Source organism: Phyllobates terribilis, unplaced genomic scaffold, assembly GCF_046119375.1.
Source record: "Phyllobates terribilis strain yellow unplaced genomic scaffold, ASM4611937v1 Scaffold_1__5_contigs__length_1240528914, whole genome shotgun sequence".
NCBI classification, from domain to species: domain Eukaryota; kingdom Metazoa; phylum Chordata; class Amphibia; order Anura; family Dendrobatidae; genus Phyllobates; species Phyllobates terribilis.
The window spans coordinates 1134653746-1134671258 of NW_027362761.1; the positions used below are offsets into that span (position 1 = coordinate 1134653746).

General features: G+C 47.5%; 1 protein-coding gene across 2 annotated transcripts in view; it reads left to right on the forward strand.

Annotated features, from left to right (window-relative positions):
* Positions 1–17513, forward strand: part of HTT (huntingtin) — a 174085-nt gene that overhangs the window by 61901 nt on the left and 94671 nt on the right. For both annotated transcript variants that reach the window (XM_073647559.1, XM_073647565.1), the window contains 7 exons: positions 1995–2075; positions 2572–2933; positions 4600–4723; positions 6770–6888; positions 6989–7100; positions 7668–7805; positions 7979–8137. In XM_073647559.1, the coding sequence (XP_073503660.1) occupies positions 1995–2075; positions 2572–2933; positions 4600–4723; positions 6770–6888; positions 6989–7100; positions 7668–7805; positions 7979–8137 (1095 nt within the window). The remainder of the gene's footprint in view (positions 1–1994; positions 2076–2571; positions 2934–4599; positions 4724–6769; positions 6889–6988; positions 7101–7667; positions 7806–7978; positions 8138–17513) is intronic.

Sequence of the window (17513 nt, forward strand, 5' to 3'; positions counted from 1 at the left end):
TCTGTTTTCGATCAACATTGCGTGCAGCAGCCACCACAGCCTCCCAGACACTGTTCCAATAGGTGTACTGTTTTCCCTCCCTGTAGATCTCACATTTTATGATGGACCACAGGTTCTCTATGGGGTTCAGATCAGGTGAACAAGGGGGCCATGTCATTATTTTTTCTTCTTTTAGACCTTTACTGGCCAGCCACGCTGTGGAGTAGTTGGATGCATGTGATGGAGCATTGTCCTGCATGAAAATCATGTTTTTCTTGAACGATACCGACTTCTTCCTGTACCACTGCTTGAAGAAGTTGTCTTCCAGAAACTGGCAGTAGGTCTGGGAGTTGAGCTTCACTCCATCCTCAACCCGAAAAGGTCCCACAAGTTCATTTTTGATGATACCAGCCCGTACCAGTACCCCACCTCCACCTTGCTGGCGTCTAAGAGTCGGAGTGGAGCTCTCTGCCCTTTACTGATCGAGCCTCTGGCCCATCCATCTGGCCCATCAAGAGTCACTCTCATTTCATCAGTCCATAAAACCTTTGAAAAATCAGTCTTAAGATATTTCTTGGCCCATTCTTGACGTTTTATCTTATGTTTCTTGTTCATAGGTGGTCGTTTTTCAGCCTTCCTTACCTTGGCCATGTCCTGAGTATCGCACACCTTGTGCTTTTTGATACTCCAGTAACGTTGCAGCTCTGAAATATGGCAAAACTGGTGGCGAATGGCATCTTGGCAGCTTCACGCTTGATTTTCCTCAATTCATGGGCAGTTATTTTGCACCTTTTTTGGCCAACACGCTTCTTGCGACCCTGTTGGCTATTTGCCATGAAACGCTTGATTGTTCGGTGATCACGCTTCAAAAGTTTGGAAATTTCAAGACTGCTGCATCCCTCTGCAAGACATCTCACAATTTTGGACTTTTCAGAGCCCGTCAAATCTCTCTTCTGACCCATTTTGCCAAAGCAAAGGAAGTTGCCTAATAATTAAGCACACCTTATATAGGGTGCTGATGTCATTAGTCAACACCCCTCCTCATTACAGAGAAGCACATCCCCAGATTTACTTAATTGGTAGTTGGCTCTCAAGCCTATGCAGCTTGGAGTAGGACAACATGTATAAAAAGTATCAAAGTGATCAAAATACGCATTTGCCTAATAATTCTGCACGCGGTGTATATTTAAATATTTTAGACTCATGTTTTGCCTTTTTATATGTGTGTAATGAGCCCAGGTACACTGTGTGGGAGAGTATACAATTCATTATTAGAGGTACCGGACATGTGCGTGATGCCTCTGTGATGTAGAAGTAAGACTTGCGACTGCCCTACTGACCACCGGTCTCCTGCTTTTCTCTGATCCTGGTAGGATAGTTTTTTGGGTACTTGGCCTTTATCAAGGTGTGCTACGTGTTTTTTTGGGTGAGATGTCCAGGGCCTTTTGTGGACTCAGCTTTGGAGGATCTAAAAAATACCATAGTTTATACTTTAAAAAAAAAAATGGAAGAAAAAATAAGATTAAAAAAACTGAATTTGACTGATAAGAATTATAATGCAATGTAATTTTTAAAGCACAGTGTACACCGTAAAAACAATTCCCAGAAAATGTAAGAATTGTGTTTTTTTCATAATTTCATGGCACTTGGATTTTTTTTCCTGTTTTCAGGTACATTATGTAGTAAAATAAATGATTTCATTCAAAAGTGTAGCTTGTCCCACAAAAATAAAGCCGTCATACATCCATGTGTACGGAAATATAACATATATCTCTGGATCACTGATGGGGGGGGGGGGGGTTGCAGCAGTCAGACCCTCAGCGATCGGTAAGTTACCCCCTATCTTGTGGTTACCGCTGCAGCTGGCTGTGACCTCTGTATGGAGCCGGCACAGCTCAGCTCCGCACACAGTCATGGAGGCCCAGAGACTGAGATCACATAGTATTTTTAATATAGAATACAGGATTCCTGTAATTGTGTGCTTGGTTTGATGACTTGTCTTCATGCTTGATCAGGTAAAATTCACCTTGGGGAGGAGGAAGGCTTAGAAGATGAGGCTGAAAACAAATCAGATGTCACCGCTGCTCCATTTATAGGTCAGTCCCATACATTTCTCATATGGTATAAATGGGAATATTGTACTTAAAACCTTTAAGGCAATCATCCCCTATGATAACATGCAGTTACAAATCTAATGTATAGTCTCCATAAGTAATGTTTCCGGCCTCTGAGATGGTGCCTGTCTTCATCCCTCGGAGAGTGCTATGGAAAGCCTGAATCGTGCCTCTCCTGCTTTTCCATTGGTGCGGGATGTACTGGTGCCGATAATGAGCGCTGTGTCCATCCCGCAGCAGGGGACAAGGGAGGGGGAGGCAAGGTCACACTTTACTCACGCCTCTGCAGTGGTTATTTTGGAGATGATGATGTTGCACCGATCTCCGAGATGTCCAAGTCCTATTGCGGACAGAACTCTACAGGTTGTGGTGCATCAAGTTGGAGACCAATGATGCATAGGTGAGGTTCCTACACCTGACAATTGTTAGAAGTACTCTCACTCCACTTTTTCTCTACTGTTGTTTCCATATTTTCCAGCTGGGGTTAAGAAGGAGGAATCTTCAGATTCGGGAGCGTCCCCCGGTGCTCCTGCTCCAGCTCCCACCTCCACTCTGGACCCCACCACTCACGATATTATAACCGAACAGCCGCGGTCGCAGCACACCCTGCAGTCTGACTCTGTAGACCTGAGCAGCTCCGACCTGGCCAGCACAGTCACCGAAGGCGACGAGGAGGACATGTTAAGTCGCAGCTCAAGTCAAATCAGCACTGTCCAGTCGGACACAAACATGGACCTGAATGAGGGAACCACTCAGGCTTCCTCACCAGTGAGCGATAGCTCACAGACCACCACAGAAGGTCCAGATTCTGCTGTGACCCCTTCGGACAGTTCGGAAATTGTAAGTGTGCAGCGGGCAGAGGGGGTATCCCGGTCTTCAACTGAAGGGCCTGACATATCTCAGAGTTCCTCCATGGAGGGCCCAGAGTTGGACACATCTACCTATTCATCATTCTCCTTTTCACTCTCAGCCAATAGTTTTGAAAAGGTCAGCATTCCTCCACCTGAGAGCATGACCTCCGCAGAGGATACCCATGCATGGTGCACTCCAGGCCTTTTTTTTTTTCTCGAACCACCATGTAGTGTATCTTTTGTTTTTTTCAGAAGTGCACCTTCCCTTTTTTGTTTTTTAATTTTTCTTTGCATGCTGAATTTAATTTACAGAGTTATTTTAGTGTTTTGCAATCGCAGCTTTGTCATTTTCAAACCAGTTCTCATTGAAAATGTGGAGTTGTCCACTCAACGTTAATCATCCAGCTTGGTAAAAGCCGTATGGAGTTTTGTAGTCATCTCATGTGCCGATGTTGAGATATCAAGATTCGAAGCCGCAAGCAAATTATCATGGAAGTGCATAGGGGGTGGGTACTGTGATTGTGTCGACGCCCCCTATGCACTTCCAAGCTAATTTGGATGCACCTTCACTGTTAGACTCCTGAGATCTGGCATGTAGGATTATTACAAAACGTATTGATCTTATTGTACAAGGACCTATTCAGCCTTACCAATGTTATAAGTAGTAAAAGCACTATTTTTACAAGACAGCCATGTTTTTCTAATACTTTGTTACCCAAGAAGGCTCTGAAAATGAAGTTAAAGGGGTATTCCCATCTCCAAGATCCTATCCCAATAAGTAGTAGGTGTAGTGGTAATATTAATAACAAATACCTTCAATTAGAAATGTGGTATAGTTCTTCAGATTTGCTATGTTGCTTACCTCATGTAGGGCTTTGCAGTAGCATAGGTATCCATGGATACGTCCACTCATAGTGACAGTTAAACAGGTCTTACTGGTCATAACAGGGATACCTAGGCTACTGAAATACCCTGCACATGGGGTAAGCAACAAAACGAATCTGAAGAACTATACTAAGTTTCTAATTGGAGGTATTTGCTAATGTTATTATTATTACACTTATTATATATTTGGGTAGGATTTTTGAGAAGGGTATGTTTTTTAAGGTCCCAACATACACATTACACTAAGGTTGGCTGCACCAGCTAACTGATGGTCGGGACAGAGATCGATTGGTCGTGTGAGATTTTGGACTGCCGATCACTTTGTTGTTTCGGGGTTAAGCCTCTTGCGCCAGACATGTCTCTCGGTGGCTCTCTGATAGAGAGCGCAATATCACTCGGCTGAACGCAAGCGCTCCTGTGTATGGGAGAGACTGCTCAGATGGCTGTCAGTCAAAACATCGTTCGCCCAGCAGCCATCACTTATCTGGTAGCCATCTCCTCCTGCCATACATGGGAAATCTTGGTCAAAACTTGTATTGCTAGTAGAAGACTCTCAAGCACTCCTTTGATATGATTCTTTCCTATATTGTTTTGTTATATTTCTTATTTTTTGGTGGAATATATGATTCTCTCTGGGTCATTGTGAGACTGGTCTGAAAAATAAAATGATGCTTTTCATCCCTGACATGTTAGCGTCCCACTGATCCATTTACATATGCATGTATACATCTGATTACCAGTCACTGACAATACTGTGTCATTATATTTAGGTGATCGACGGTGCCGAAAACCAGTATTCTGGGATGCAGATAGGACAGCTACAGGACGAAGAAGATGAAGGGACGATAATTCACCAGGGGGAGCCGGGAGATTGCTTTGGAAACCCATCTCTTGGTAATTTACCTTCAATTTGTGATTTATTTATTTTTTTATATATACAGTACAGACCAAAAGTTTGGACACACCTTCTCATTTAATGATTTTTCTGTATTTTCATGACTTTGAAAATTGTACATTCACACTGAAGGCATCAAAACTATGAATTAACACATGTGGAATTATATACTTAACAAAAAAGTATGAAACAACTGAAAATATGTCTTATATTCTAGGTTCTTCAAAGTAGCCACCTTTTGCTTTGATGACTGCTTTGCACACTCTTGGCATTCTCTTGATGAGCTTCAAGAGGTAGTCACCGGAAATGGTCTTCCAACAATCTTGAAGGAGTTCCCAGAGATGCTTAGCACTTGTTGGCCCTTTTGCCTTCACTTTGCGGACCAGCTCACCCCAAACCATCTCGATTGGGTTCAGGTCTGGTGACTGTGGAGGCCAGGTCATCTGGCGTAGCACCCCATCACTCCCCCTCTTGGTCAAATAGCCCTTACACAGCCTGGAGGTGTGTTTGGGGTCATTGTCCTGTTGAAAAATAAATGATGGTCCAACTAAACGCAAACCGGATGGAATAGCATGCCGCTGCAAGATGCTGTAGTGGCCGTGCTGGTTCGGTATGCCTTCAATTTTGAATAAATCCCCAACAGTGTCACCAGCAAAGCACCCCCACACCATCACACCTCCTCCTCCATGCTTCACGGTGGGAACCAGGCATGTAGAGTCCATCCGTTCACCTTTTCTGCGTCGCACAAAAAACACGGTGGTTGGAACCAAAGATCTCAAATTTGGACTCATCACACCAAAGCACAGATTTCCACTGGTCTAATGTCCATTCCTTGTGTTCTTTAGCCCAAACAAGTCTCTTCTGCTTGTTGCCTGTCCTTAGCAGTGGTTTCCTAGCAGCTATTTTACCATGAAGGCCTGCTCCACAAAGTCTCCTCTTAACAGTTGTTGTAGAGATGTGTCTGCTGCTAGAACTCTGTGTGGCATTGACCTGGTCTCTAATCTGAGCTGCTGTTAACCTGCGATTTCTGAGGCTGGTGACTCGGATAAACTTATCCTCAGAAGCAGAGGTGACTCTTGGTCTTCCTTTCCTGGGGCGGTCCTCATGTGAGCCAGTTTCTTTGTAGCGCTTGATGGTTTTTGCAACTGCACTTGGGGACATTTTCAAAGTTTTCCCAATTGTTCGCACTGACTGACCTTCATTTCTTAAAGTAATGATGGCCACTCGTTTTTCTTTACTTAGCAGCTTTTTTCTTGCCATAATACAAATTCTAACAGTCTATTCAGTAGGACTATCAGTTGTGTATCCACCAGACTTCTGCACAACACAACTGATGGTCCCAAACCCATTTATAAGGAAAGAAATCCCACTTATTAAACCTGACAGGACACACCTGTGAAGTGAAAACCATTTCCGGTGACTACCTCATGAAGCTCATCAAGAGAATGCCAAGAGTGTGCAAAGCAGTCATCAAAGCAAAAGGTGGCTACGTTGATGAACCTAGAATATAAGACATTATTTTCAGTTATTTCACTCTTTTTTGTTAAGTATATAATTCCACATGTGTTAATTCATAGTTTTGATGCCTTCAGTGTGAATGTACAATTTTCATAGTCATGAAAATACAGAAAAATCTTTAAATGAGAAGGTGTGTCCATACTTTTGGTCTGTACTGTATATTTTTTTTACAGGTTTCCAACCTTAGCAACTGATGCTCAAAGATAAAGGAGTATTCCCATCTTGTACCTTTGCTAGTCATCATCTCTAGATAGATGCTGGTCCCATTGGTGGAACCCACATATACTATACAGCTATGGTATATCCTATGGATGTGCCATTTGGGCTGGGAATACCCCTTTGCACTTAGTGGGGTCACCTCTAGACAGGCCCAGATGCAAGAAAGTTCTCCAAACATAAGGAATATACTAATCTCTATATATTTGGATGTGTCAAAGATTGCGGTTACGACATATATTTAATTTAGGCTTTCAGATACATGGGGGATTGATGGGACGTGTCATCTTAATCTTTCTTTACCTATAAAGGTCTTAACCACAGTCACCTGTTGAAGACCATGGGCCACAGTCGCCAGTCCTCTGATAGCAGCGTTGATCGCTTTGTCACCAGAGAGGAAACGGTAGAGCCAGGAGACATGGAAAATAAGGTAATGGGGGAGGGGGAAGCCTAATTATTTACCTATATTCCTGTACAGTAGAGAGAGTGACATTATATCGGTGGTTATGACGACTCCATTCTTGTTGTAGCCTTCCAGGATAAAGGGGGACATTGGACACTACACAGATGATGATGCGGCACCCCTCGTTCACTGCATACGCCTGTTATCTGCTTCCTTCCTGCTGACCGGACAGAAGGGGGGTAAGTACACCACTTTGATTTCAGAAAACTAGAAATAAAGGTTTTTTTTGTACATTAAAGGGGTATTCCCATCTCCAGAATCCTTTCCCAACATGTAGTAGGTGTAATAATATTAGCAAATAGCTCCAATTAGATATGTAATATAGTTCTTCTGATTCCCTTTGCCACTTACCCCATGTGCAGGGCATTGTAGTAGCTTTAAACCATTGTAAAGCATTGATCTCCTCTTCACTGGATGTGTAATAGATTGTATATCTTTGGGAGATCAAGCCTCTGAGATCCCTGCTGAAGCTGTAATAGCAGATTCACAGTAAGTAAAGCAATTATCTACAAAGTTGTTCAGCCGACCTACCAGTCAACAACTACTACCGTAATCTACAGGCATAGTTCAGCCTTTAATGTGGAAACTTATTGCAGATGATGAGGAAGGTCCATGTGTACAAGATAATGTAAAAAAAAAATTGCACAGGGATATGCGTTATGTGACATCGGCACTGAAACTGCAGACAAATCAGCCGGGTTATTTGACAGCTTCCTGAGAAGTTGGTGTCATTTTGTGTTTTGCAGCCATGATCCCAGACAAAGTGGTGCGGGTCAGTGTGAAGGCGTTGGCATTGAGCTGTGTTGGGGCGGCTGTCGCTCTGTACCCTGAAGCTTTCTTCAGCAGGCTTTACAAGCTGCAGCCAGAGAGCCTAGACCATCCAGGTAACCGCTGATCACACCTACGGGTGCGTCTGTCTACGGTTTACTGAAGGTGAAATTATTCCTGGGCTGATTACACCGGAGTTACTATTACAGTGTATCCCCCATAAGGTCATATAACTGCTGCATGATTTCTATGCTGTAAATTAAAATTTACAGTTTCGTCTTCTTTCCAGAAATGCAGTTTGTGTCCGATATCCTGAGCTACATTAATCATGGGGACCCTCAAGTTAGAGGAGCCACGTCCATTCTCTGCGGCACCATTGTCTACTCCATACTCAACAAGTCCCGATATGATGCAGAACATTGGCTGACTGTTGTTAAAAACCGAACAGGTAATTTATGGGTTCTTTTGGTATGTCCCTCAGCCTGAGTATGAAGAATAGTGAATAATTATATGTACTGGTTCTTGGTAGCAGGGCTAATGTACAGTCAGATAAGTGATGGGAATTTCTGAAGCTGAACCTTTTGAAAGTAAAAATTAATTACATTTTTCTTTATCGTAGAACCCTCATGACCTCATGTTTTGTTTATAATATCTACTGCAGGGTTTTAAAGCTTGTTCAACAATGAAAAATAGGATTTTTGTTTAGTAAAATCTTTTTTTCATGGAAAAAATTGAGGGAGACACGATAGTGGGTATATGCCCTGCCTCTAGAAAGCTCGACACTACTCAGGGGGAAAAAAAAGTCTTGACTCCTGGTGGGCTATACTCGCTCCTCAGACAGGAGGCAGCTCAGTTTAGTGCCAAAAGCAGTGGAAGAGAACCCGAAAATGGAAAAACCAAAACGAAAAGCAACCAGGAACCAACATGACCTGAACCCGGAGAAGAACAACATATAAATCACAGGCAACAAGAAGTTATCACCGGGCAGAAACATCGGAAATGGGGTGGGAGCTGTCTCCCCCAATGTATTCAACGAGAAAGTACAAAAATCTATTTACTCTGTCACTTCATTGGGGGGACACAGGACCATGGGTGTTATGCTGCTGTCCACTAGGAGGCGACACTATGCATAATCTGAAAAAGATTAACCGTGGCTCCTCCTCTGCAGTATACACCCCTGGACGGCGTCGGCCTTCTCCAGTATTTGCTTAGTGTCTCATAGGAGGCACACCTTAAACTTTTACTCCATTTTCTCCGACGGGATTACAGATGAAGAAAAGTGGGTCTCCTGCGAGACTCCCGGCACGGCTCCTTCCTCTGCCCCCTATTACGGGGTGCACAGTTGAAGTCGAGATGGCTATTCCCCATGTCGCTCCTTCTCCAACCCCTCGGGTGCTGGTTCGAAGTAGAGACCACCCTCCTTCCCCAATTCCTTTTGGTTTCTGGGTTGAGGTCGAGGCGAGGATAAAGCCCCCTGATGGTGACAGCAGCACCCTCCCTAATCCTCCTCTGGGGGCATTAGGTTGAAACGCCTCAGGTAGGGCCTGTACAGGCAGCACTCTGCAGCTGAATCCAGGGACCCCAGCCCTGCTGCGGGCTCCTGTCGGGGCCGGGGGGAGTGCAGGCAGGCATGGCACAACACAGGCACAGGCCTCCCTGCACCCTGTCTCTGCGGCAGCACCAGCTCTATGGTGCCTCAGGGGGACTCTTCTCAGGGCCCCCCTTCCGCTTATACCCCCACCGCTATCCTGCCTTTAAATCCGGGGGGGTCCGATTCAGATCCAGCCCCCTCCCGGACTTCCGCGCCGGCCTGGAGCCCTTTTGGGCATCAGGCATCTAATTTAGACCGCGGCTTCAGCCTAGCCGAAGCCGCCACCTCCTCTCCGCCCCCCGGCCCGCCCCTGGATGACAAATATGACACTCTACAGTGTCATAGAGGGGGTGGATCCAGACTGAAAGGGCGCGATTTCACACAGCAACTGCCGCCCTTTTCAGCTCTCCGCCCCCCTTCTTCCTTAAACTTTACTCCGGCGGCCATTATCTGCTGCAGGATAAAGAATTAAGCCTGCAGCTTCCGGTCGGCAGATACAGACCAGGCCTGCCAGTCTCCGGGGAGGCACAGGACTGTGGATCTTAGGCGCTGGACCTAGGGGCACACTGGTGGGGTAAGATCACAGCTGGAGTTCCTCCTCTGCTGTGAATCCATTATTTCTTATAAGCTCCTCTGCATAGCCACCCCTGTGCACTATGCCGGACTCGAGGTCCAAGAGAACCAGGCATGACTGCTATTATGCACTCTGTACAGCCTGCAGTAATACTCGCCCCAGTGGCAGCACGTACCTGCACTACCAGGACTTCATCTAGACTACTGTGCCAGAGCCCCAAGAAGCCCCTGCCAATGCTTCGGGTCTAATGCCACGCAGGAATGGGTCACTCAGATGTCGCAATCTATGATGCAGTCTATAGATAACCTAACCTCCACATTGCTTCAGGCTCTGCAGCGTCATGCCTCAGCTATGAACGCTACCCAGCAAAGGGAGAGCTCGACTCAGGGACATGACGACCCGGGCACATCCACGTCTAGGTTAGGACGCAAGCGGACCCACAGGTCACTTTCATCTGCGTCATCCCATAGCACACGGTCATCCACTTCTAGGGAGAGACACCTTAATTCCAGGTCATTTAGACCGTCCCCTACCAGGGACAGACAATGCAGATCTCCGCAGCGATCCCCGACCAGAGAAGGCCTCTGCCCCGGTTCATCCAGCAGGAGACGCCTTAGCGATACACAGGATTCTGAAGACATCTGTGATTCCGACTCTGACAAGGAAACTGAAGGGTCCCTGATCCCAATCCCCCCTAGCAATACAGGGCTAGTTGAGGACGTAATCTCGTCCATCCATCGGGTGCTGGACATTTCTGATCCGCCCCCGGAGGCACCAGAACATTTCCTTTGAAGGAGCTCTGAAGCCGCCTAAGATCTCTGTGACCACCCAGAGTTTAAATCGATCCTTAAATCGCAAATATCTGGAGGCACGGTACCCCTTCCCACAGGAGGTCACCAAGGAATGGACAGATCCACCCAAAGTGGATCCCCCAGTCTCTAGGCTAGCACCACAGTCACTCCTTTCACTGCCAGATAGCTCAACCCTCAGGGATGCAGCAGACCGTCAGGTGGAACGCAAGGCTCATTCAATTTTCGAGGCCACAGGGGCCTCCCTGGCTCCCGCGTTCGCTTCAGTTTGGGCTGCTAAGGCCATCCTGGCTTGGCCCCAAAAATTTACAAGCTGGCCTCCAAGCATCTGCTCCTGAGCTGTCGGACCAAGTGGTTCAAATAGCAGTTGTAGCAGATTACAGGCATATCCTCTGGCTGCGGGAATGGAAAGCAGACGCAGCCTCAAGGAAGTCCCTCACGCACCTCCTGTACCTCAGTGGTCGACTTTTTGGCAAACAGTTGGACATGATGCTATCCAACGCCACTGGGGGTATGAGTACCTCTCTCCCCCAACTGAAACCCAAACGCACTTACAGGAAGCGTAACCAAACTCGCTTCCGATCCTTTCGGAACTCTTCGGGCTGGTCCGTCTCGCGTCCAGCACAAAATAGCAACTGCTCCCCACGCAGGGACAACTCGCGGTCGACGCAAAAGTCGGACAAGACCTAGCAGTCAAAAGCAGGCCAGTCAAAGTCCAAAGGAGGAAAATCTCAGATTTCCTCCTCATCATGACTCACGGACTCCGGAAGACACCCCACCCGTAGGCGGCCGACTTTTGCTCTTTCATCAAGTCTGGCTGCCTATTACAGAATACAGGTGGGTCAGGGAACTAGTGTCTTCGGGATACAAGATGGAGTTAACTTCCAACCCAAGGGTTCTACTCCAATCTATTCGTAGTCTCCAAGAAAGGAGGCGGCGTACTGCCCATACTGGACCTAAAACAGCTCAGCAAATATGTACGGGTACATCACTTCCACATGGAGTCCCTTCGGTCCATCATTGCGTCCATTGAGAAGGGAGAATTTCTCGCCTCCATAGACATTCAAGACGCATACCTGCATATACCAATTGCACCTGCTCATCAGAGATTTCTCAGGTTCGCAATCGACCAGGACCACTACCAGTTAGTGGCTCTCCCGTTCGGACTCGCCACGGCTCCCAGAGGGTTTACCAAAGTCATGGCAGCCACCATGGACGTCCTGCACTCCAGAGGCATAGTAGTCGTTCCATACCTGGACGATCTCCTTATCAAGGCTCCTACTTTCAAGGACTGCGAGCTCAGCGTCTCAATCATAATCGACACTCTGAGTCGCCTGGGCTGGTTAGTCAACCTACAAAAGTCATCACCAACCCCGAGTCAGTCTCTGACCTTCCTGGGAATGCTATTCAACACCTTCAGGGGTCTAGTGCTCCTTCCCAAGGACAAGGCACTGCTTCTCAGTCTATGAGTTCGCACCCTCCTCAGCAAACCCCCTCGATCTCTCCGGTTTGCCATGAGAGTCCTCGACAGGATGGTGGCGCCATTTGAAGCTGCCCCATTTGCCCAGCTTCACCTCAGGCCTCTCCAATTAGCCATCCCCAAGTCATGGGACAGGAACCCCTTTTTCTCTCGACAGGGAGTTCCAGCTGACGTCGTCAACAAGGAGGTCCCTGCACTGGTGGCTCAAGCCAACCTCACTAACAAAGGGGAAATCATTTCTCACGGGTCAATGGAAGGTTCTGACCACCGACGCGAGCCTTACGGGTTGGGGTGCGGTGCACTTACACCACAGAGCACAGGGCAAGTGGTCCCCAGCGGAAGCGACCATGCCCATCAACATCTTGGAAATTTGTGCCATCCTCCTGGCGTTGAGAGCCTTCCATCACTTACTGGCAGCCTCTCACATCAGAGTACAGTCGGACAATGCCACGGCTGTGGCATATGTGAATCACCATGGGGGGGACCCGCAGTGCCCAGGCGATGCGAGAAGTGACACACATTCTCCACTGGGCGGAAGACACAGGTTCGGTTCTCTCTGCGGTCCACATTCCGGGTGTGGACAACTGGGAAGCAGACTTCCTCAGCCGGCAAGCAATGGACTCGGGAGAGCGGTCTCTCAATCCCGAAGTTTTTCGCCAGATTTGCCATCGCTGGGGGACTCCGGACGTGGACCTAATGGCATCCCACTTCAATGCCAAGGTCTCCAACTTCATGGCCAGAACACACGGCCCGCGGGCGCTAGGAGCGGACGCCCTGGTTCAGGACTGGACCCAGTTCCAGCTCCTATACATATTTCCACCTCTCCCCCTGATATCCAGAGTGGTGAGGAAGATCAAGCAAGAGGGAGTTCCAACCATCCTAATCGCACGGGACTGGCCCAGACGTACATGGTACGCCGACATCGTACAGCTCACAGCAGATGTTCCCTGGCGTCTCCCGGACCGCCCGGATCTTCTGTCACAAGGCCCGTTCTACCACCAGAACTCAGGGGCCCTCAGTTTGACGGCATGGCCATTGAGACCTGGGTTCTAACCCAGTCAGGGTTCTCGCCGGACGTCATTGCAACCATGATCAGGGCATGGAAGCCACCCTCTGCTAAGATTTATTACCGTACCTGGAAAGCCTTCTTTACCTGGTGCGAATCTCGTGGCCAGACCCCATTCCCTTATTCCCTCCCCAGGGTACTAGGGTTTCTCCAATCGGGTCTGGAGACCAGACTCTCCCTGGCCTCCCTTAAGAGCCAGGTGTCAGCTCTCTGTGCTTTTTCAGAAGTGCATTGCTAACAAGCCACAAGTAAGGACATTTCTTCAGGGGGTTTCCCGATTGGTTCCCCCCTACAGACGACCACTAGAAACGTGGGACCTCAACCTGGTGCTGACAACATTGCAGGAAACACCTTTGAACCCCTTAGTGAAGTCCCACTCCGCCTTCTATCCCAGGAAGTGGTTTTCCTGGTGGCAATCACCTCGCTACGCAGGGTGTCTGAACAGACAGCACTCTCCTGCAGACGGCTCTTCCTGTTTTTTTACCAGGACAAGGTAGTTCTCCATACGGTCCCATCCTTCCTTCCGAAGGTTGTGTCCAACTTCCACCTTAATAAGGAAATTTCACTGCCATCCCTCTGTCCGGTCCCAGTTCATAGAGTGCAGAAGGCTCTGCATACGCTTGACCTTGTCAGGGCACTGCGAATCTATGTGTCTAGGACTGCGCCCTTCCGGAAGTCTGATTCTCTTTTCCTTCTACTGGAAGGCGGCCGCAAGGGTCTGCCAACTTCCAAAGCTACCCTTCCCAGGTGGATCAAATCCACCATACAAGAGGCATACCGCCTCAAAAATTCTCCTCTTCCAGCCGGAATTACGGCACACTCTCCATGTGCGGTAGGGGCCTCCTGGGCCATTCGGCACCAGGCTTCAGCACAACAAGTATGTAAGGCAGCCACCTGGACTAGCCTACACACGTTTACCAAACACTACAGGGTTCATACTCAGTCCTCAGCAGACGCGAGCCTGGGTAGATGTATCCTGCAGGCGGCGGTACCTGTAGGGGCCTGTCTACACAATATTCGTCCATTGCTTCCCACCCAGGGACTGCTTTGGGACGTCCCATGGTCCTGTGTCCCCCAATGAGGCGACAGAGTAAAGGAGATTTTTGTGTACTCACCGTAAAATCTCTCTTAGCCTCTAATTGGGGGACACAGCTCCCACCCGGTTGCCCGTTCCAGGCCGTTATGTTGAGTTCTCATATTGTCTTTGTTTGAGCTCGTACATAGTTGCCTTCTTATAGGCATGGTTGTTATCCATGTTACGTTCCTCCTAATGCTTTTGCACAAAACTGGAGAAGGCTGACGCAGTCCAGGGGTGTATACTGCAGAGGAGGAGCCACGGTTAATCTTTCAGATTATGTATAGTGTCGCCTCCTAGTGGACAGCAGCATAACACCCATGGTCCTGTGTCCCCCAATTAGAGGCTAAGAGAAAGAGATTTTACGGTGAGTGCACAAAAATCTCCTTTTTTTCTTTAATCGCATTGGGGATACAGGACTGTGGGACATCCTAATTCAGTCACAATGTGTGGGAAAAAATAACAGGTGACCATGCGGACCACCTAACAGACAGCAGCGAACAAAAAAGACCTCAAACTGTCATCGGCAAAAGCCATAGAGGGGGTTTGTTGAACCTGGGGAAAGGTGTGGATGGAGGCCCAGTTGGCAGCCTTACAGGCCTGGAACATGAATCCCGATGGCTGACTACCCAGAAGGCCTTGACAGCTCTTGTGGAATGAGCAGTGACCTGAAGAGTGGAGATTTGTTTTTGTGGACTTCCCTACAGACTTGATTCATATGGAAATGGCAGTCTTGGATCCTGATGGGCCATTGCGGGGCTCGTCAGGGAACTCAAAAAGAAAATCGGAAGAGAAAGGCCAGAATGGCCCTAACCAGAACCAGTCGTTGGAGGGGATGCTGATGGGGATGAGCAAAAAGGACCAGAGGATGATGATCTCATTGATGTGGAAGGCAGTGACCACCTCCGGAAGAAAAAATGGCACAGGGAGCGAGACCACCTTGTCCTAAGTAGAATAAGGAAGGGTAGCAAGCTCAGACACTCCGCGTATGGGTGTTATGGCCACCGGAAATGGCACCTTCTATGAAAAGAACTTTAGGGAAATGCTGCGAAGAGGCTCAAGGAAACTCTTGGAGAGTAGACAGAACAACATCAAGGTCCCAATGCTCCACTAGATAACTGAAAGCAGAGGTGGAATGGGCCACTTTTTGAGGGAAGGTCTTAACCTGTTTGTGAGAAGCTGAAAGTGCGGAGAGGGCAGAAACTGTCCCTTCGAAAAGGCGAGGCCGAGGCCTGCATCCAGACTGGACTGAAGAGGTAAGAATCCTAGGAATGGAAAAAGCATGGCATGGAAGTTCTTGTTCACACCAGCCAATGTAGGTCCAAGTACGGTGATGAACCTTGACAAACACTAGTTTAGTTTAGTTTACAAGCCTTCAGCATGGTTTGAACAACAGTCAGACAGGCCCATGGGATTTCAGGAACTCTGCTTCAATAACCAGGCCATTAAATGCAGCTGAAGTGAAATGGGTTGAAAAAGGGGACATTGCGAAAGATCGGAAAGCAAACGGCCATGGTGTGTCTACAACTAACTAAATAAGGTCGGTGTACCATGCTTTGTGAGGCCAATCCAAAGCTTATCAGGATCACTGGATCTCTTCCTTGGCCAACTTGAGAATGATTGAAGCAGAGATAGAAGGAAAACATAGGACAGAGAAAACTCTGTCCATAGAATGACTAGAGCATCTGCCGCAGGCACATTGGGAACTAGCAAGGTAGGTTGGACCTAGTATAAGGCAGGAGGCGAATACGTACACATCATGGGTGCCCCAGTGAGGGCATAATTGGCAGAATTAATCCAGGAGGAATACCAACCCCTCAGATCTAGAGTTTCTTGGGCAGAAAGTCCGCAGCCTAGGTTCTCACTACCGAGAATGTAAATCACGGGAAGAGTTGGAACGTGGAGCTACTTCCAGAGAAAAAAAAACTGTTGATTTCCTACTTGTTGAGGGGCTCCCGGTGCCCCTCCTAAAGATTCCGGTTGGCCATGCAGTTTAGTTTATGGTCTGTATTTAAAGCAGACGTCCCTGAGACAGGATGACCAGTCAGAGAGACAGAATATGGTTCTCAAATCCAGTAGGTTGATCTGGAGGCGTACTTCTCCAGAGACCCACGACCCTGAGTGGTGTAATGTTGAATACTTTTTTCCAGTGCATGAGACTCTTATCGGTCGACAGTACCTATCATTAAGGGCAAAGGACAGAAGCACAGCATGGGGCAACAACCGCCAAGTAAGGTCTTTGCAGAGACTAACAAGGCAATGAATGCGACGACCCAAGGAGCCCAATGATTTTGATTCAGAGAGAGAAACAAGATGGGAACGTTCAATTGAACTTGTGTGAAACTGGCTTTGAAAACTGAAACCATCCAGCCCAAAATCCTTTGCACAAAAAAAATAATGGAACACTAAGACACCATCCACAATTACACATTTTAGCTCCATAAGAGGAGCTTCTCTGGTAAGGTGAAAAAAAAAACACCTGGATGTCGAAGGTCATGTCCCCAAAATTAAAGAAGCTGAAAAGATGTCAGACATGATTTCTGTTGGTTATTCAACTGTAGAGCACCAAGGAAGGAATATAAGAAGGTTTTGAGACTGGTGACTTTTGTTACTGAATGATCTTCACAAAAGATTCCTTCAGGCAAGGAATAACGACCTGTCCTTCTCAAAACGCCATGACATGAGGGGATGCTTGCCACCTCTCTGGGAGCGAGCACCTTGTTGAAGACTCTGCAGCTGTTGCCCATCTGAAGGGACAGTGTAACAAACTGGAAATATGGAGAACCAAAAGCGAAGAAAACACTGGTGGAACTTGGCAATGGTTACATGAAGATATGTGTCACTTACTGGAGAGGGGAATTCTCCTAGTTCCAGAGATGCAAACAAAACCGGGGAGTCCATCCATGTGACATCTTTGTACCCATACAAATCTGTTGAGCCTGTTCAAGTCCAGGATGTGATCTGACCAAACCGTCCTTTTTGGGAACTGTGAACATGTTGGGAAAGTATCTATGGCAAATGTTCCGTGTTAGGAACTTGGACAATGACTTCTAGTAGCTGTTGGCTTGGAAGAAAGGTCAAACCTTCGAAAGGGATGAAGGAAAAAGCCTGTGCATAGAAATACCACCTCCCTGACCCAGGCGTTGTCTACGTGAGCCGTCCAATCTCTGAAGGAGAGAGGACATGTTGCCACCTGGAAAAGTAAAGAAAAAAAGGGGACACCCTCTTA